Genomic DNA, 15,848 nt, shown 5'->3' on the forward strand with positions numbered 1-15,848 from the left:
ACTTACTTTTTGACCGCTAGAACTGGCCATTGATATTTGGTTAAGTTTAAAAACCATCCTCTTGAAGAAGCCCAATGGATACACGCTCACGACCTAAGTGCTTACCCCTCACTGCTTGCTTCACATTGAGCTAATAGCAATTGAGGTCAATTGCTATCCCACCTCGAGGGTATAATGCCAGGAGACATATTCCACGGTGGATTCCGTAAAACTATATTTGGTAGGGCTCGTACACAAGGTGGATTCCTTATGCGAGAAGTTGACGGAGACGCCTGCCATTTTTGGACATCAGATTAATTTAATGTGCACGTGGGTGATTCCGCAAAATACATATCAAATTAATGGATGTTTATGAGTTTAGAGTGCGCACTCGAATTAAATTAAGATTATAACAGAGTTCCAACCTATTTAATTATTTTGTAGCTGAAGAATGCTAGGTATTCACTTTTGTGGATTTTATCCTATTATTTTCTAATAATTGTGAATGCTTCAATTGATGTGTAGCATAGGCGACGATGGCGTTGGGTAGCATTGGGCGATGGCGTGAGTTTAAAATGCCTAGAAGAATTATTATTTTTTATGGGCGTGTGCCTTATCAGTAAAGGTGTGGCACCAATATTTATTTAAGCGTGCTTATTTATTAAAGCACTTGACAAACATTTATTACTTTGTATGCGCATAGGCGCTCAGTTTAATATTTCATTATTTGATATTGTATTTGGGCACAACTCGACTTTTGGATGCCCAAATGCCTTACTCTTTATTTGGGCAAAAGCAAACACAAAAGCCAAAAGCATGCTATTTGTAAAGTGGGCTATTTTTGAGCTTGGAGATAAATAAATCTATAAATACATGCCTTACGAAGTGCTCACACAAGGCATGGGGGGAGATTGCACCCAATTGGTCTTTTTGTCTCATGCCGTGCAAACTCTCTTTTAATTTTTATGAAGAATTGTAGAGTTCTTTGTTCTTGGGGACCTTCCGACATTCACTATGCATGCACGCATAATACAACACCCGATCTATACACCATTACAACAGGCTATTTTCTACATAGTCTACCTCTATTTGACTCATTATGGTTAGTCATCTCAAAGATACAGCTTTGTTTACCATTGCCAAGTTGAATGGCATTAACTATGGCTACTGAAGTCTCAAATATGGTAGGTTTTGGTGTAAAAATTGCAAGTTAAGCCACTAAGAAACAAAGGTATTAAGCCTAAAAATATGGATGATGATGACTAGGCTGATTTAGATACACTATGCAAGTCCACTATCACTTTATCACTATTCTCTGAAGAGGTCCACAATAATGTTGTTGAAGATGAAGATCAAAGTGCATGAAATCTATGGGAAAAGATTCAAGAACTTTATGCAAAGGAGAGCCCTGCGTCATAGATGTATTGGCTTAATTAGTTGATGGACCTCCATATGAAGGAGGGGATCCCATTGTCCACTCACTTTAGCCAGTTCCATTCTACCATGAAGAATCTACTTCGATAGGGTATTGAGTTTTAGGACAATTTGTATCCTTTGTTTCTGCTTGGCACTTTACTTGAGTCTTGGGATGTATTTCGCACTATGATCTACACCAACAAACTTGATGGGCTGAAATTGAAAGATGTAGAGAGTGCTCTTTTGAGACTGAAGAAACTAATAGAAAAAAAAATGATGCTTCCTGTAGTTCACATGCTTTATCCGTTAGAGGTGGCAAAAGTGGCAAGAAAGATAATGATCGTCATGGGAAGGACTCTCAAAAGTCTCGGTCTAAGTCATGTGGATGCAGCAAGTCCCATGGATGTAAGTTTGATCTTACACGCCATTATAGTGGGAAAGTAGGAGACACACAGCCGCAGTGCCATAAGATGCGCACTGACAAGTGTAAAGAAAAGGGAAAAGAAAAAGTGCAGGAGAAATCCAATGATCGCAACATTATACCTGCAAAGTCTAGCATAAAGATTGAGGAGATAAATGTCATGCAGCTTGAGGAGTCCGATGGTGACTACATCTTAGCAACCTCTTCATGTGATGCATCTCAGCTAACTGAGGCTTAGTTTATGCATGCACAGTGTTGGCTCTTGGATTTGGGTACATCTTTTCATGTGACCCCCTACCGTGAGTGGTTTCATACCTATCACAGTGTCTCTGGTACTGTGTGCTTAGGTGATGATCGATCTCTTGCTATTTTGGCATTGGTGATGTCACTCTACAGTTTTTCTCTAGTAGTACTTTTGTTCTCCATAATATATGTCATGTACCTACACTAACTAAAAGCCTTATGTCTACTGCTGGGCAGCTTGATGATGCAGGTTATCTTATATGCTTTGGTGACTCTGCATAGAAGATAACTCGTGGCAGATGTGCCAAGTCTGGCTGCCTCTACCCCTTGCTTGTATATGGTACTATTGACCATGTTTTGTCACAAGGTTCTATCCCACATGTATCTCTTTGGCATACTCGTATTGGGCATATGTCACTTAAGGAAATGAAAATGCTTAGTGCTTTGCAGTATCTTCTGCCTCTTGACTGCTCGCATTTTGAGTCGTATGCTTGTTGTTTATATGGCAAACATACTAGGAATTCACATAAAAAGTCTAGTATTCCACGTATGGGTGAGCCTTAAACTCTTGTGCATTCATATGTATGTGGACCCATGCCCTATCAATCATTAGGGGTGCAAAGTACTTTGTCACATTTATTGACAATTATTCACATAAGGTTTGGGCTTATCCCATAAAGCAGAAATCTGATGTCTTGGCCATCTTTCAGTGTTGGCTTGCTCTCGTCGAGAATCAGTCTAGGCATAGGCTGAAATGTCTGAGGACCGATAATGGGGGTGAGTACGTCTCACATGCCTTTGAGCAGTTTTATAACGAGTGGGGTATTAAGCATTAGTTTACTACCCCTTACACCCCTCCCCGAAATAGTATGGATGAGTGCATAAATAGGACTATCCACAAGAGGGTCCGTAGTATGCTTAGCCAATTAGGCTTACCACAATATTTTTGGGCTGAGGTAGTCTTTACTGTCATGCATCTAATTAACAGGTCACCTTGTAGTGATATTGACTTCCAAGTTGTAGAGGAGATATGGATAGGAAAGCCTCCCTCATATGCTCATTTGCGTATCTTTGGATGTGAGGCCTTCTGCCATGTGCCCAAGGACAAACACAATAAGCTAGATCTTAAAAGTGTGAAATGCATTTTCCTTGGCTATGGAGATGCAGGTGAGATGGGATATCATCTTTGGGATCCGCAGGTGTGAAAAGTGATCCGTAGCTATGATGTTTTGTTCCATGAGGACAAAATGCATATGCAACTTGAGAAAGTTGTTGAGATATGCAAGGTTATCTTTCAAGAGGAGCCCCCTTCTTCCGCACAGCAACCAACTAGATAGCCTGCACTAGCAATTGATCCTCATGGCCAACACAACAGCCTACATTAAGGCATTCTACTAGAGATAGACGACCTCTTGATCACTATGAGCTCTCCATAAATTATGTCTTGGTTATAAAGGTAGGAGAGCCTCTCACCTATGATGAGACTATTGCGCAAGGATGATAGTCACTCCTAGGAGAGGGCTATGTAGTTTGAGATTGACTTGTTGCATAAGAATCATACGTGGATTTGGTTCCCTTGCCTAGTGGCAAGAGGGTTTTGCCTTGCAAGTGGATGTACAAGTTGAAAAGTACCCCTGGACACCCCATGTTGGCATACAAGGCCAGATTGGTAGCAAAGGGTTTTAAGCAGAAGCATGGTATTGACTTTGATGAGATCTTCTCTCCTATGGTTAAGATGACCACCACCCTATGCTTAGTCTTGGCTTTGGCTGCCCAACTTAACTTGGACTTGTATCAATTGGATGTTCTTACATGGAGACTTGCATGATGAGATATACATGAAGCAGCCTAAGGGCTTTGAAGAGCCTAGCATGGAACACCTAGTGTGCAGATTGAGGAAGAGTCTTTATGGCTTGAAGCAGGCACCTAAGGAATAGTACCACAAATTTGATGCATTCATGTAGTTACATGACTATAGTCATAGTGCTATGGATGTGTCCTTGTATATGAAGAAAGCTTGTAATAGTTCATTACTGATTTTGGTACTCTATTTGGATGACATGCTTTTAGTAGAGAAATATTATGATGAGCTAGATGCTCTTAAGGTTCAACTCAAGAAGAGCTTTGAGATGAAAGATCTGGGACATGCCTGTCATATACTTGGTATGCGCATTACACATGACAGGTCTTAGGGACTACTCTGTCTATCATAGAAGGAGTATATCCATAAAGTCCTTGAGCACTTTCGTATGCAAGATGTGAAGCCTATTGGTTGTCCATTGCCTTCTCATGTGAAAGTATCACTGGACGATTGTGATGAGCACAAGGCCGAGATGGTTAAGATTCCCTATGCATTTGCAGTGGGCAGTCTTGTTATGCCATGATAGCCACTTGTCCAAATATTGCATTTGTAGTTGGTGTTGTGGCATGTTATATGGCTACACTTGACAAAAGGCATTGGGATGTTGTGAAGGGTATCATGAGATACCTGAAGGGCATTGATGGGATATGTGCACATGTTATGGTAGCCAGGATATAGGAGTTGTGGGATACACTAACTCTAACTATGTAGGAGATGTAGATAGTAGGAAGTCCACTTCTGGCTATGTGTTCACTTTTGCTGGAGGTGCTGTTTTATGGATGTCCAGGGAGCAGAAATGCATGGCCCTATCTACTACAGAGGTCGAGTATGTTGTAGCCACTGAGGCTTGCAAGGAGGCCATTTGGTTGGGTCATTTGGTTTTTTACCTTGGCATTATAGATGCTACCCCTACATTGCATTCAGATTCTATAAGTGCTATCTAGTTAGCTAAGAATTCGGTCTTCCATGCAAAGACGAAACACATTGAGGTGAGATATCACATCATTCATGAGGTCATCGAGGATAGGTCTGTTGACCTTATCAAGATCTCAACTAATCAGAATCCTACAGACTTGCTCATGAAAAGCCTCTTTATAGAGCGCTTTGCCTTCCTTAGGAGGTTGATGGGCGTTGGATGAGATGACAACTTTTCTTATCCTATTGTATCTATGTATATGTTGTACTACCTTTTATTTTTTTCTTTTCACTTCTCCTTGAGGTAGATTCGCCTTTAAGTGGGAGGTTGTTGGGGGTAAAGGCGCCTATGCTTATCCACCCATGTATTACTACACTGACAGTACCTACACTTGCACACTGTAAGCGGCGAGTGCCCATCACTGTATAAGAGCAAGCATCTTAGGTGGATTATTTTTTGCATATGTTTGAACCTTAGCTTATGTATGGTGACTTTTCAGATCTTAAGAAGTAAAAATGGATGTTTGGCTTTTCAGTTGCACAACCATATTCAGATATATAAGGCAGATGCAAGGGGCAGAAGTTATGATGGCTATGGTTGAATTTTTTATATGACAAATGCAATTCGCAATTTACATTCTGTCTTCTTCTCTGTCTCAATAATTTGTATTTTCTGTGTATTTTATGTTTTGGAGTGCAGTAATAATGTAATGATGCTGAGTGGGGAATGTTCATGTTATTATAGTGACATTTTTGTGAAATAGGTGAAATTCTGATATTTGTCAGGGTAAACGTCACACAGTTTTGTCAAAGTCTGTGCAGAAATTGTTTGGCTGTGTAACCTTAATACACTGGCGATCATGGTGTTTATGAAGGGTGTTCATGGTCAACTTTGCTCTCTTCTGTGAGAGGGACGAGTGCCATGCTGAGCTGTGGTTTTGGGAGTAGTTACATTGGCGGTTATGTTTTTTTGGAAGTCTGATGCTGAATGATATTTCATTCTAGAGAATTCACAGCAACGTATTCACCCATATTTCACAAGGTGGGCAGCGCGGTGTGCAGCATCATGCAGAAGGGTATGAAGGTGGTGAAGATAGTGGGATGCAAAGTGAAAATTTGAAGGATGAGTCAAATCAAGGTGTAGAGGAATTGGAGGATATAGAGAATTATGGAGGAATTTTCAATGAACCTAGAGTCGTTGTGCAATTGGATAGCTCCCTTCACAAACCATCTTTGACACATCAACTCCATGTTTTGCAAAAAATTCTGAAAGCAATGCATACAATCCCTTGCTAACTTGTCATATACTTCTAGCAAACCATGAAAAGAAACATGCGGCTCATGTCTTCACATGTAGCTGACATACACAATCATATGCGAAGTAGCTAAGACATCTATAGATTCATCTAGATATAGCCCAAAGAAAGAAGATTACTTTACCTTGTTAATAATACCATTTTTCATAGAATTAGCAATAAAAGACACAAACATGGCTGCAGTCTTGTCATTGTTATACATGTATTCTGGAACATTTTTAGCACCACAACAATGCAATAGTTCCAACTGTGTAGCAAATTTCAAAAAAGACATATTATGCTTTGCAATGAAATAAGCTACTCTAAACAGACATAGCACACAATAATCTGGATTATCTTACTGTCTTTGTAACCCATTTTCAAATGCCTTTTGATTGTGTCCTTGCACATAAGCTACAAACTTATATGCCTTGGAGTCTATATACTGCTTTATCACACTAAGTTGAATATTAATAGACCCAGTAGTGCCATACTCACTTTTACAGTTCTTATGATTTTTAGATATATTACAAAACACTCTTCCTAGTGATTTATCAAAACATGCCCACTCAAAGAGAACTGCCCAAGATTCATTAAGATTACTATTATTTTTATTTCAAAAGTTTACCCCATCAGTATTAAGGCCTCCTTATAAGATCATTGGGGAGACCATTGCAAAAGGGGGGTAAGCTACAATACAAACTTAGACTAATTGATACTTAGCAACAATTCCATCCATTCTTCCATCCATGCCCCTAATGAAATCAGCAATGCTTGCTTTGTTGCTTGATCAAATGAGAGGGGAAGATGAAGAAGCAAAAAGAGCTCCTAGCCAAATGATTTGTTCCAAACTTAGATGTACAAATTTTGCTTGCTTTCAAGCAAATGATTGTGCATGGTGGGTAATGCCAACTTTGCTTGTATTCAAGCAATTCATTGTGCAAAATTCATGGTATGAGTGGTGCAAGGTCTCTCTCTCTCTCTCTCTCTCTCTCTCTCTCTCTGTGTCTCTGTACAAATTTTGCTTGCTTTCAAGCAAATGATTGTGCATGGTGTGGGTAATGCCAACTTTGCTTGTATCTCATATTTCCACTTGGTGAATCTCAAATGAATACCAAGATTAACTATCTTCTAAGGTTCTTATGGGTGTATATAGATAGAGCTTCTAATCACGCATGAATCTCAAATGAATACCGATATTAACTATCTTCTAAGGCTTTCTTTACCACAACTAGATTTAGAGCTGCCACAACTACATTTAGAGCACCGGTAATTTAGGAAGTTGATAAATTGTTAAGGAAAAAAAATCTACTACTGACCTTGTCGACAACAAAATTGGAGGAGATCGTTGTGCATGGAGGTCTGAGTCGCGAGAAGGAGATTGTTGCAGGAGGAGGAGCTGCTGGTGGCAGCATTGGTGCCTAGAGGAGCTAGAGGAGAGCTATAGGAGGAGGAGCCGTTGCTGTTGGTAGCGTTGAACCACAGGAGGAGGAGTCGCCAGTGGCAGTGCTAGAGTGCTGGATGTTGTAGGAGGAGGTGCCGCCAGTGGTAGCGTTGGTGCTTGTAGCGCTAGAGGAGATCACCGTTGGTAGCATTGGACATCGCTGGAGGAGCCTTGGAGCCGCCTGCAATGCTGGAGGAGCTGCCACTGGCAGCATTGGACGGTGTAGGAGGAGGAGCCGCTAGTAGGTAGTGCTGGCACCTACAGCGCTGGAGGAGATCGCAGGGGTGGGGGGGGGGATTGAAGCACTAGAGGAGATCAACGCTAGGCGCTGCAAGAGGAGGCACCACTGGTAGTAGTGTTGGAGGAAGAAGGAGGGGGAGATGGAGGAGTCAGAGATGGAGGAGTGGGAGATGGGGTTGAAGAAGGAGCGGGAGTCAGAGATGGAGGAGTGAGAGATGGGGTTGAAGGAGGGGGAGATGGAGGCCAACACTACCCATCTCTACTCCCAAGTTTCAAACTTGTTTTGCTAAGTCATTTAAAAAACTAAACTTTGCTGAGCCACACTAAATATTCTTGAGTCTTACACATGTGACCCTGGTCGTGACTTTCTTGTTTATAAAAATCACTAAACTTTTTACTTATATTTTTAAAAGTAATTTTTATAAATTTACAATTCATTTTACATGAAACCGGAGTTCTTCGTGAACACTCACTGAACGTGAGAGAATAATATCTTCCACCATTGTGACGTATACTAAAACTCTTTATAACGCTTCGAGAGGGCTAATCTCGCGCACACACGCACTCTCACATTCACGTATATCACAAAGTCAATAGTCCGCGTTTGTGGAGCTCCCGTCCTCTCGCAGTTTTCCCCTGCCATCAAGGTAACGCTCGACCGCTAATGGTTTTCCTGCACCGTAACCCTAACTGTGTTGAATGTGGCCTATGAATCCCATCGTCGTCTCCTGTGTACTTCTTCCGAGAATCGTTCCGTCGTGGAGTTGGTTAGCTCTTCTCGTCTTCTTGTGTAAGATAAACTGCTCATTTGTCTGAGATTTTGGCTGCAACTGTTCCGTTTTCCTTCACCATTCAAGGTCTTCTGACACAGAGGGGACATTTCCTATGAGATAAGAGGGGTTGTCTGAGGCTTTACTGACTTTAATCTCTTTGCATCCTCAAATCTTTTAAAAGTGTCCTATTCCTACAGTTTTGTTAGGACCTGTCATTCTTATTAAATGCTGTCTTCAGTAAGTCACGGAGTGAGAAAGTTTATTCATGTCTTGCACTTTGTTTTGGATGCTTGGTCGGTTGTCTGGTCTGCTTTATACGTGCCATGACTCGAAGTTTTAACTTTGTTGATTAAACTTCTCATAAATGTGTATACATAGGGATGCAAACAACTTGTACAGATCGCGAAGTATGCATCTTTTGGCAAGCTAATGTTTACTTAACGGTTCTCATTGCAGGTTGGTGTACTAGAAATGGCTAGTAACGGAGTTGTTACTGTGTATGGCAATGGAGCCATATCAGATCCCAAGAAATCATCCTATGCTGTCAAGGTGGGACTTGCACAAATGCTCAGAGGGGGTGTGATAATGGATGTAGTTAATGCTGAGCAAGCGCGGATTGCTGAAGAGGCTGGAGCAGCTGCAGTTATGGCTCTCGAGCGGGTTCCTGCTGACATCCGTGCGGAAGGTGGAGTTGCCAGAATGAGTGACCCTGGGTTAATCAAAGAGATTAAAAATGCTGTCACTATACCTGTCATGGCGAAGGCGAGAATTGGACACTTTGTAGAGGCTCAGGTCCTTGAGGCTATAGGGGTGGATTTTGTTGATGAGAGTGAAGTTCTTACTCCTGCAGATGATGTGAACCACATAAACAAGCACAATTTTCGGGTTCCCTTTGTGTGCGGCTGTAGAAACCTTGGTGAAGCACTTCGCAGAATTGCAGAAGGAGCTGCTATGATCAGAACTAAGGGTGAAGCTGGGACAGGAAACATTGTTGAGGCAGTCCGTCATGTGCGATCTGTTTTAGGGGAGATCCGAAAGCTGCAAAGTTTGGATGATGACGAGGTCTTCACTTTTGCAAAAAACATAGCTGCTCCTTATGAGCTTGTTAGGCAGACAAAGCAACTGGGACGCCTTCCTGTAGTAAATTTTGCTGCAGGAGGTGTTGCCACCCCAGCTGATGCTGCTTTAATGATGCAGCTAGGATGTGATGGAGTTTTTGTGGGATCAGGCATTTTCAAGAGTGGTGATCCTGCACGGCGTGCGAGAGCAATAGTATCAGCTGTAACTCATTACAATGATCCCAGTCTTATTGCTGAGGTGAGTTGTGACCTAGGGGAACCTATGGTTGGTTTGAATCTGGATGATAGGAAGGCAGAACGCTTTGCTGAAAGATCTGATTAGAAAGTGGGTGGGCTACTGGAAGGCTATGATTTTACTGGGATTGTAGTTGATGTCTGCCATAAGGCAAATTTTGAGCATACCAAGGCCTCACATTTTTCTACTATATAGGTTTTGTAAGAAACTGTGGCATCTGGCTTTCTTGGTGGAATAACTCCAACGTAAGAATATGTCAGATGTTCATTGGCCTCCAGTGAATAATATCAATAGTTGCACAATTTTCCATTTGCATGTTTCTGCAACTTGGATAGTGAGTAAAGGTATATAATGATGAGCAGGTTCAACTTAGTATTTTATGGCGCTGGGATTGTTTCTTCTAATTTGAACAGTTTTCGCTATTGCTGATGGTTCACAAACAGGCCACTGATGGATCTGTACCTTTGGTTGATTGGATTTTTACTGGAGATGGTTGATACATTTTGATTCTATATAAAACCATGGATTGCTCAATGCACTATAGCATTCGGTTGGTGTTGTTATTGTCTCATCTAATTTGAACAGCCTTGGCCAGTGCCAATGCTTCAGTTTTGTTCAACATGGATGGGTTGTGCTTTTCTTGATTTGATTTTTGCCAATGAAGACTACATAGTGGTAAACTATCCCATTAGTTGGTGGTTATAGGGCCATGAAAGAAATCATATGGTGTGTCAAATAATCTGATTCTGATGAGTCTGTGTAGGACATATTAAGTCTGGAGAACTAACACAAAGGTTACTGTTCCAAGATTGAAGTCTATTGATACTCGGACAATGCTGTATTCCAGGACACTTTATGTTTATTCACATGCAGGTTCATAGTAACATTGATGGTGGATGTCTCTGGATGGGTTTTAATTTTTGTGACTCTTTGGGGAAGGTGGTTAAACGTGAATTTATCTTGATAAGTAACTTGATATGTAGAATTGTAAACTGTTATTGGACGTACATTCCTGGCTTTTGACAAGTTCAGCCCACCAACTGGACTTGTGAAATGTCTCTTTGAATGGGTTCTCAATTTTTGTTATGACAAACTGTTTTTCTTGATATGGAATGTGGAACTTTATACTGTTTCCGGACTCAGTGTGGCTTTAAGATCTCGGAGCTCCCACTGTGGTGGTTTGTGTGGTAGTGAAGGCAAATATGTCTTTCGTGATTATAGTGCATCCTATCATAGAATAAAGGCTTTTTAAAAATGTGTATGAGCCATCTAGTTATGGTTTTTGAACCCTTCATATTCTACACCATGGGATCACGTGTTGAGTTGGGAGGCAAGGGTTTAGGCATCCCTCGATTACAAGTCTCGATTTAAGCCCTGACATTTGATTAATTCAAAATCCGGAAGTGTCTATGATAGGCAAGCATCAAGCCAGAGAGATCAACTACTTCACAGCTCCCACCGTTATAAGGAAGTAGTATCAGGTGTGCTCTCTCTGCACTTACCCGACAAAGCTGGAATGATACTTCCTTGTGATATTGGCTCAAGTTTGAGGTCTTTGCTACGTTGAATTGTTGATCACAAATTTTTGCTCGTATTATTGAGGCTTCCTTTTGATAGTAGCCGGCCATGGACCGGTAATTCTTTGCTTCTTGGACTGTCAATTGCATGTAGGCAGTTTGTGCAAATGCATCCTCAATGGGGTTTTACTTCTTTCAATATTCAGCAGGTTTTCAGTACCCATCTTTGGCAAAGGGGTTTGGGTTAATATTGTATTAATTATGGATATAGGGGCTTACGTTAGTCAGTAGACCCGGCTATCAATGGCATACAAAAATAATTTTCAACTGCCAATAACCTCTTGGGGTTTATGATCGGCTGATGTTTTTGCTTGCATGATTGCCATTGATAGTGTGCATATGGCATGCATTGATAGCTTTGGGGAGTGATCTACATCTGGTGCTCTAAGTTCATGGGTCGCCATACAAATTAATCCTTGGATATAGGTTAGAAATATTTGGTCATATTGTTAACATGTACCATGATGCTAACTTATATCATTAGGAAAACTTCAAAATATGATTTTTTGCTAGCTCATGATTCTGCGAGAAACCGTTTTTTTAATTATTTAAAGGCAAAAGATCTAGAGTGGGTGAAGAATAGCGGAACCCGAACCCCCTTGTGTGACCATCTTTGACACGGAGTGGCTTCCACCCCTTGCGTGTATGCAAGCGTTAGAAGGTTGCAAACGAGGAGGGGAAGGGGGAATGTCTGATCTGCGTAACGGAAAGAAGTAAGCAATGACCAATGGCTCAACGATGGATTTGGACTTTGCCTCTGTTTCTTGCTTGGGCAGCGTTGATATGGTGGAGATGGAGCGGAGGGTCCAAAAGGAGCAGGCTTCGATCAATGAAAAAAGGCGAGTTGAAGTTGGTGTTGTTGGGAAGAAGTGCCTTAAGGTCCCTGTCTCCCTCTCCTTGGAAAAGATCCGGCAAAGGTTTGGTGATTTCTCCTTTTGTGGAGTGTACTTCTACTTCTTGGGTTGCCCACCTTCGATTTCAACATGTGGTTCTCGTTTACCTATCAGGGCAAAGCATTATTGCAACAATATAGATTTGTGGGAAAGGGATTTTTCTTGGTGTTGCTTAGCTCTCTGCAAGAGAAGGATTAGGTACTCAGTTGCACTATTGGCTTTAATGGAAACTTGGTACTGGCTCTACCTTGGATCGCTACCTTCTCTCTTGATTTAGTTCTTCAATACGACTGCCTAGTCTCGATTACTTTGCCAGATCTCCCCATTTGGCTTGATGAGGAGGTGGCCAACATTGCCAGTGCCCTCGGCAAAGTTATTTATGTTCCCACTCCTGCTTCCTCCTTTGGTGCTCTTAGGTCGGAAAGGAGAGCAATAGGAAGGAAAAAGAAAACATCAACCCTAGAGCAGGCGAAGGTCCTTTCAAGCAAGCTAAAAAACAAGGCAAGATCTCCCTTAAGAAGCAAGCTTTGCTTCCATTGGTTGATCGAAATTATTGTGCAGCTATTGAGGGTGGTTGTGAACTCATGGATGTCCCAGTCTATTGATATGTATCGACCTAGAAGGATCACTGCTGTAACATGGAATGTTCGCGGCCTTTGTTCGGAAAGAAGGAAGACAGTATTGCATGGTATCATCAAGAAAAGAAAGTCTGATGTTATGGCTTTGCAAGAAATCAAGATTGATGCAGAGGAAGCTCAAAGCTTTTCAGTGCTTGGGTATATGGCTTTTGCTCAAGATTGCAGGAGAGGTCAAGGCGGATCAATGATTTTAATCAAGGCCTCCTTCATCCTGAAGCTCAAGTGGGCTGAGGACTTAGGGTCACTACTAGCAGTTGAGGCTAGTATCGAAGGAGAGAAATTAACCTTTATATATGTTTATGCAGCTAATATTTCATCTAGGAGAGCCCAACAATGGATGATTCTCTTCGACAAAATTCAGGCAACTCCTGCAGTCCTTAGGGATTGGAACATGACAGTGGAGGCTGGTGATCGTTCCCATGGGTCAAGCCAAATGTTCACTACAGAGAAGAGTGCTTGGGAGAAATTAGTGGCCTTGCACGCCTTGCCTGATGTGGCTGTTAGTTATGATGGAGGTCAGCTTGTTTATACATGGCACAACCATCAAAGAGATTCCTATTGGAGAGCTGCAAACCTTGATCGAATGTATGCCAATAATGGTGGTTGGTGGTTATTTGCTAACACTAGGACTTCAGTCATCCCTAACATTATTGCTTCTGATCACAATCCTGTGCAAGTTACATTTAGGATTCAAGGAGCTGGAGGTTCACATGATGGCCCACCACCATTCGGATTGAATACTTCTTTCCTGGCTGATCCTATGTACTTGAAAAAGGTTCACCGCATTTGGTCCTCAACAAGTGGATGCAGTGTAGAACCTATCTCATCTTGGGTCTCTTGCAACAGAGTAATCATTGCAGCCTCCAAAGATCATGAAAGAGCTCTTGCTAGGCAAAGGAGGGCTAATATGGACCTTGTCGCTAAGGCTAGATTATCTCTCCTTGCTGCCCTTAGTGTTGCAACTAATGACCTAGTTTTATCTACCTTATTGCAGGAGATTGAGGAGTTTATGCAAATTCAAGAAGCAAAGAAAGTACAAGCATAAAAAATTCAATTAAGAGTGAATTGGGAAACTCAAGGAGATGCGCCAACCGACTTCTACTTCTAAGCACTCAAGATGAAGGGCCAGAGGGAGTTCATAGCCTACATCGAATCAGTGGATGGCATAAAGCTTACTACCACAGAAGAAATAAAACAAGCCTTCTATGGTCATCTCTCAGCCATAGTTGGACAAGCCCATGTTAGTCCTCCTGACTACAAACACAAATAAAACAAGCCTTCTATGGTAATCTCTCAGCCATAGTTGGACAAGCCCATGTTAGTCCTCCTGACTACAAACACAAATTAGCTACTTTCTTTGAAGGTAGCGAATTGGTATTAATGAATGTGGATAGATGGCATCTTGCAAAGCCCTTCTTAGAGCAAGAAGTTGAATTTGCATTGCATAGCATGAAGCATGGGAAATCACTTGGCCCTGATGGCATGCCTATAGAATTCTATAAGGCCATATGGAATACTTGTGGCAAGGATCTAACTGCCTTTCTAAATGCATGTATGAAGGTTGGATTTATCTCGGCTGAGATTAATGCATGACTAATTAATCTCATCCCAAAGTCTATTGACATAATGAAAATGGGGCAATGGCGACCCCTCACGATGCTTAATGTGACATATAAGGTGATGGCAAAGGTGCTCACCTTGTGCTTCAAATATATCTTGGCAAGGGTCATCCATCGTAGGCAGTATGGCTTTGTGTTCAAGAGGAAAATTCAGGATGCCATCCTCAATCTTACCTCTGCCATTGACTGGGCAATCTCCAGTGGTCAAAGGTCTATTCTTGTCAATACGGACTTTGACAAGGCTTATGACTGTATATCTTGGGATTTTATTTTGGCATCTTTGGAGACTCTTGGCTTTGGATCAAATTGCATGGCTATGGTCCGCACCCTATTTAGCAATGCCTTCGCTCAGATCAGTATCAATGGATCCGTCACCAAGTCATTTGATATTAAAAGATCCATTAGATAGGGGTGCCCTTTGGCACCCCTAATATATGCTATTGTCACAGACCCTCTTCTAAGGAAGTTGGATTGGCTTGTACAGAGAGGGACACTCAAGCCCTTGTGCCTCCTAGAAGACAACCATCTAGTGGCACAATTTTTCGCAGATGACAACTCAAAATTGTCTTAGCTAAAAAAGTGAAGGGGATGCAATGGCAATGGAGAAGGAGAAGAGGAAGATGCGGGAGAGAAGAGCACACACAATGTAGGTGCTGTCCAACTGAACTGACAGCCTTATTGCACTATCATATTATATATGAATAAAGAATGGGCGGTCACAGTATACATGGGTAGGCCCAGAGGCCTTTTACCCCAACAACCTCCCACTAAAAGGCCAATGTGGCTGGGGAGTGAAAACAAAGAAAAGAAGAAGAAGAAGAAAAAAGACAAGGTGAGGAATCATAACATCTCACCTAACGCCCAATCGAAAAGCGAGTTGTGCAAGAAGTGTCGGAAACCTTTGCAGAAGAAGAGTCAAGCATCCCTGAGTCCATGACGTCCAAGAGATAAGCGATCCTGCAGCTCCATACAATGGAGTAATCCAAGAATGCTTCTCATAAAGCAAGCACAACTCATCAGTGCACGGATGTAAAGCATCAAAGTCGCGCATAGCATCAGCGTGGCGCATATAAGACAACGGAGAGCAGTCAAACTCTCTAGAGTCAATCACTGAAAGAGGGCCAACATCCCGGACACTCGTCCAATGGGGTCTCAAGACTACATGTGGCCTCAGCGAAGCGGAAGACTAACATATGGCTGGCTTTCTAGCCTGCAAAACT

The 15,848-nt window shown here is 41.8% G+C and overlaps 1 protein-coding gene across 2 annotated transcripts; it reads left to right on the plus strand.

The window, feature by feature from the left end:
- The first annotated feature begins 8,306 nt into the window (after positions 1 to 8,306).
- Positions 8,307 to 10,210, plus strand: LOC148024711 (putative pyridoxal 5'-phosphate synthase subunit PDX1). 2 transcript variants are annotated; one of them, XM_087694357.1, is made up of 2 exons: positions 8,307 to 8,461; positions 9,044 to 10,210. In XM_087694357.1, exon 2 carries the CDS (start codon positions 9,059 to 9,061, stop codon positions 9,986 to 9,988), a length of 930 nt encoding a protein of 309 aa, XP_087550483.1. In that variant the 5' UTR covers positions 8,307 to 8,461; positions 9,044 to 9,058; the 3' UTR covers positions 9,989 to 10,210. The 2 variants fall into 2 exon arrangements, with proteins under 2 accessions (XP_087550483.1, XP_087550484.1); XM_087694358.1 differs by lacking the exon at positions 8,307 to 8,461 and adding an exon at positions 8,468 to 8,604.
- Positions 10,211 to 15,848: the final 5,638 nt, after the last annotated feature.

Source organism: Lygodium microphyllum, chromosome 15, assembly GCF_053477565.2.
Source record: "Lygodium microphyllum isolate KBCC chromosome 15, Lygodium_microphyllum_v1.1.10, whole genome shotgun sequence".
NCBI lineage: Eukaryota > Viridiplantae > Streptophyta > Polypodiopsida > Schizaeales > Lygodiaceae > Lygodium > Lygodium microphyllum.

Coding starts and splice junctions, on each gene's coding strand:
- LOC148024711 (XM_087694357.1), top strand. CDS start 9,059: ATGGCTAGTAACGGAGTTGTTACTGTGTATGGCAATGGAGCCATATCA.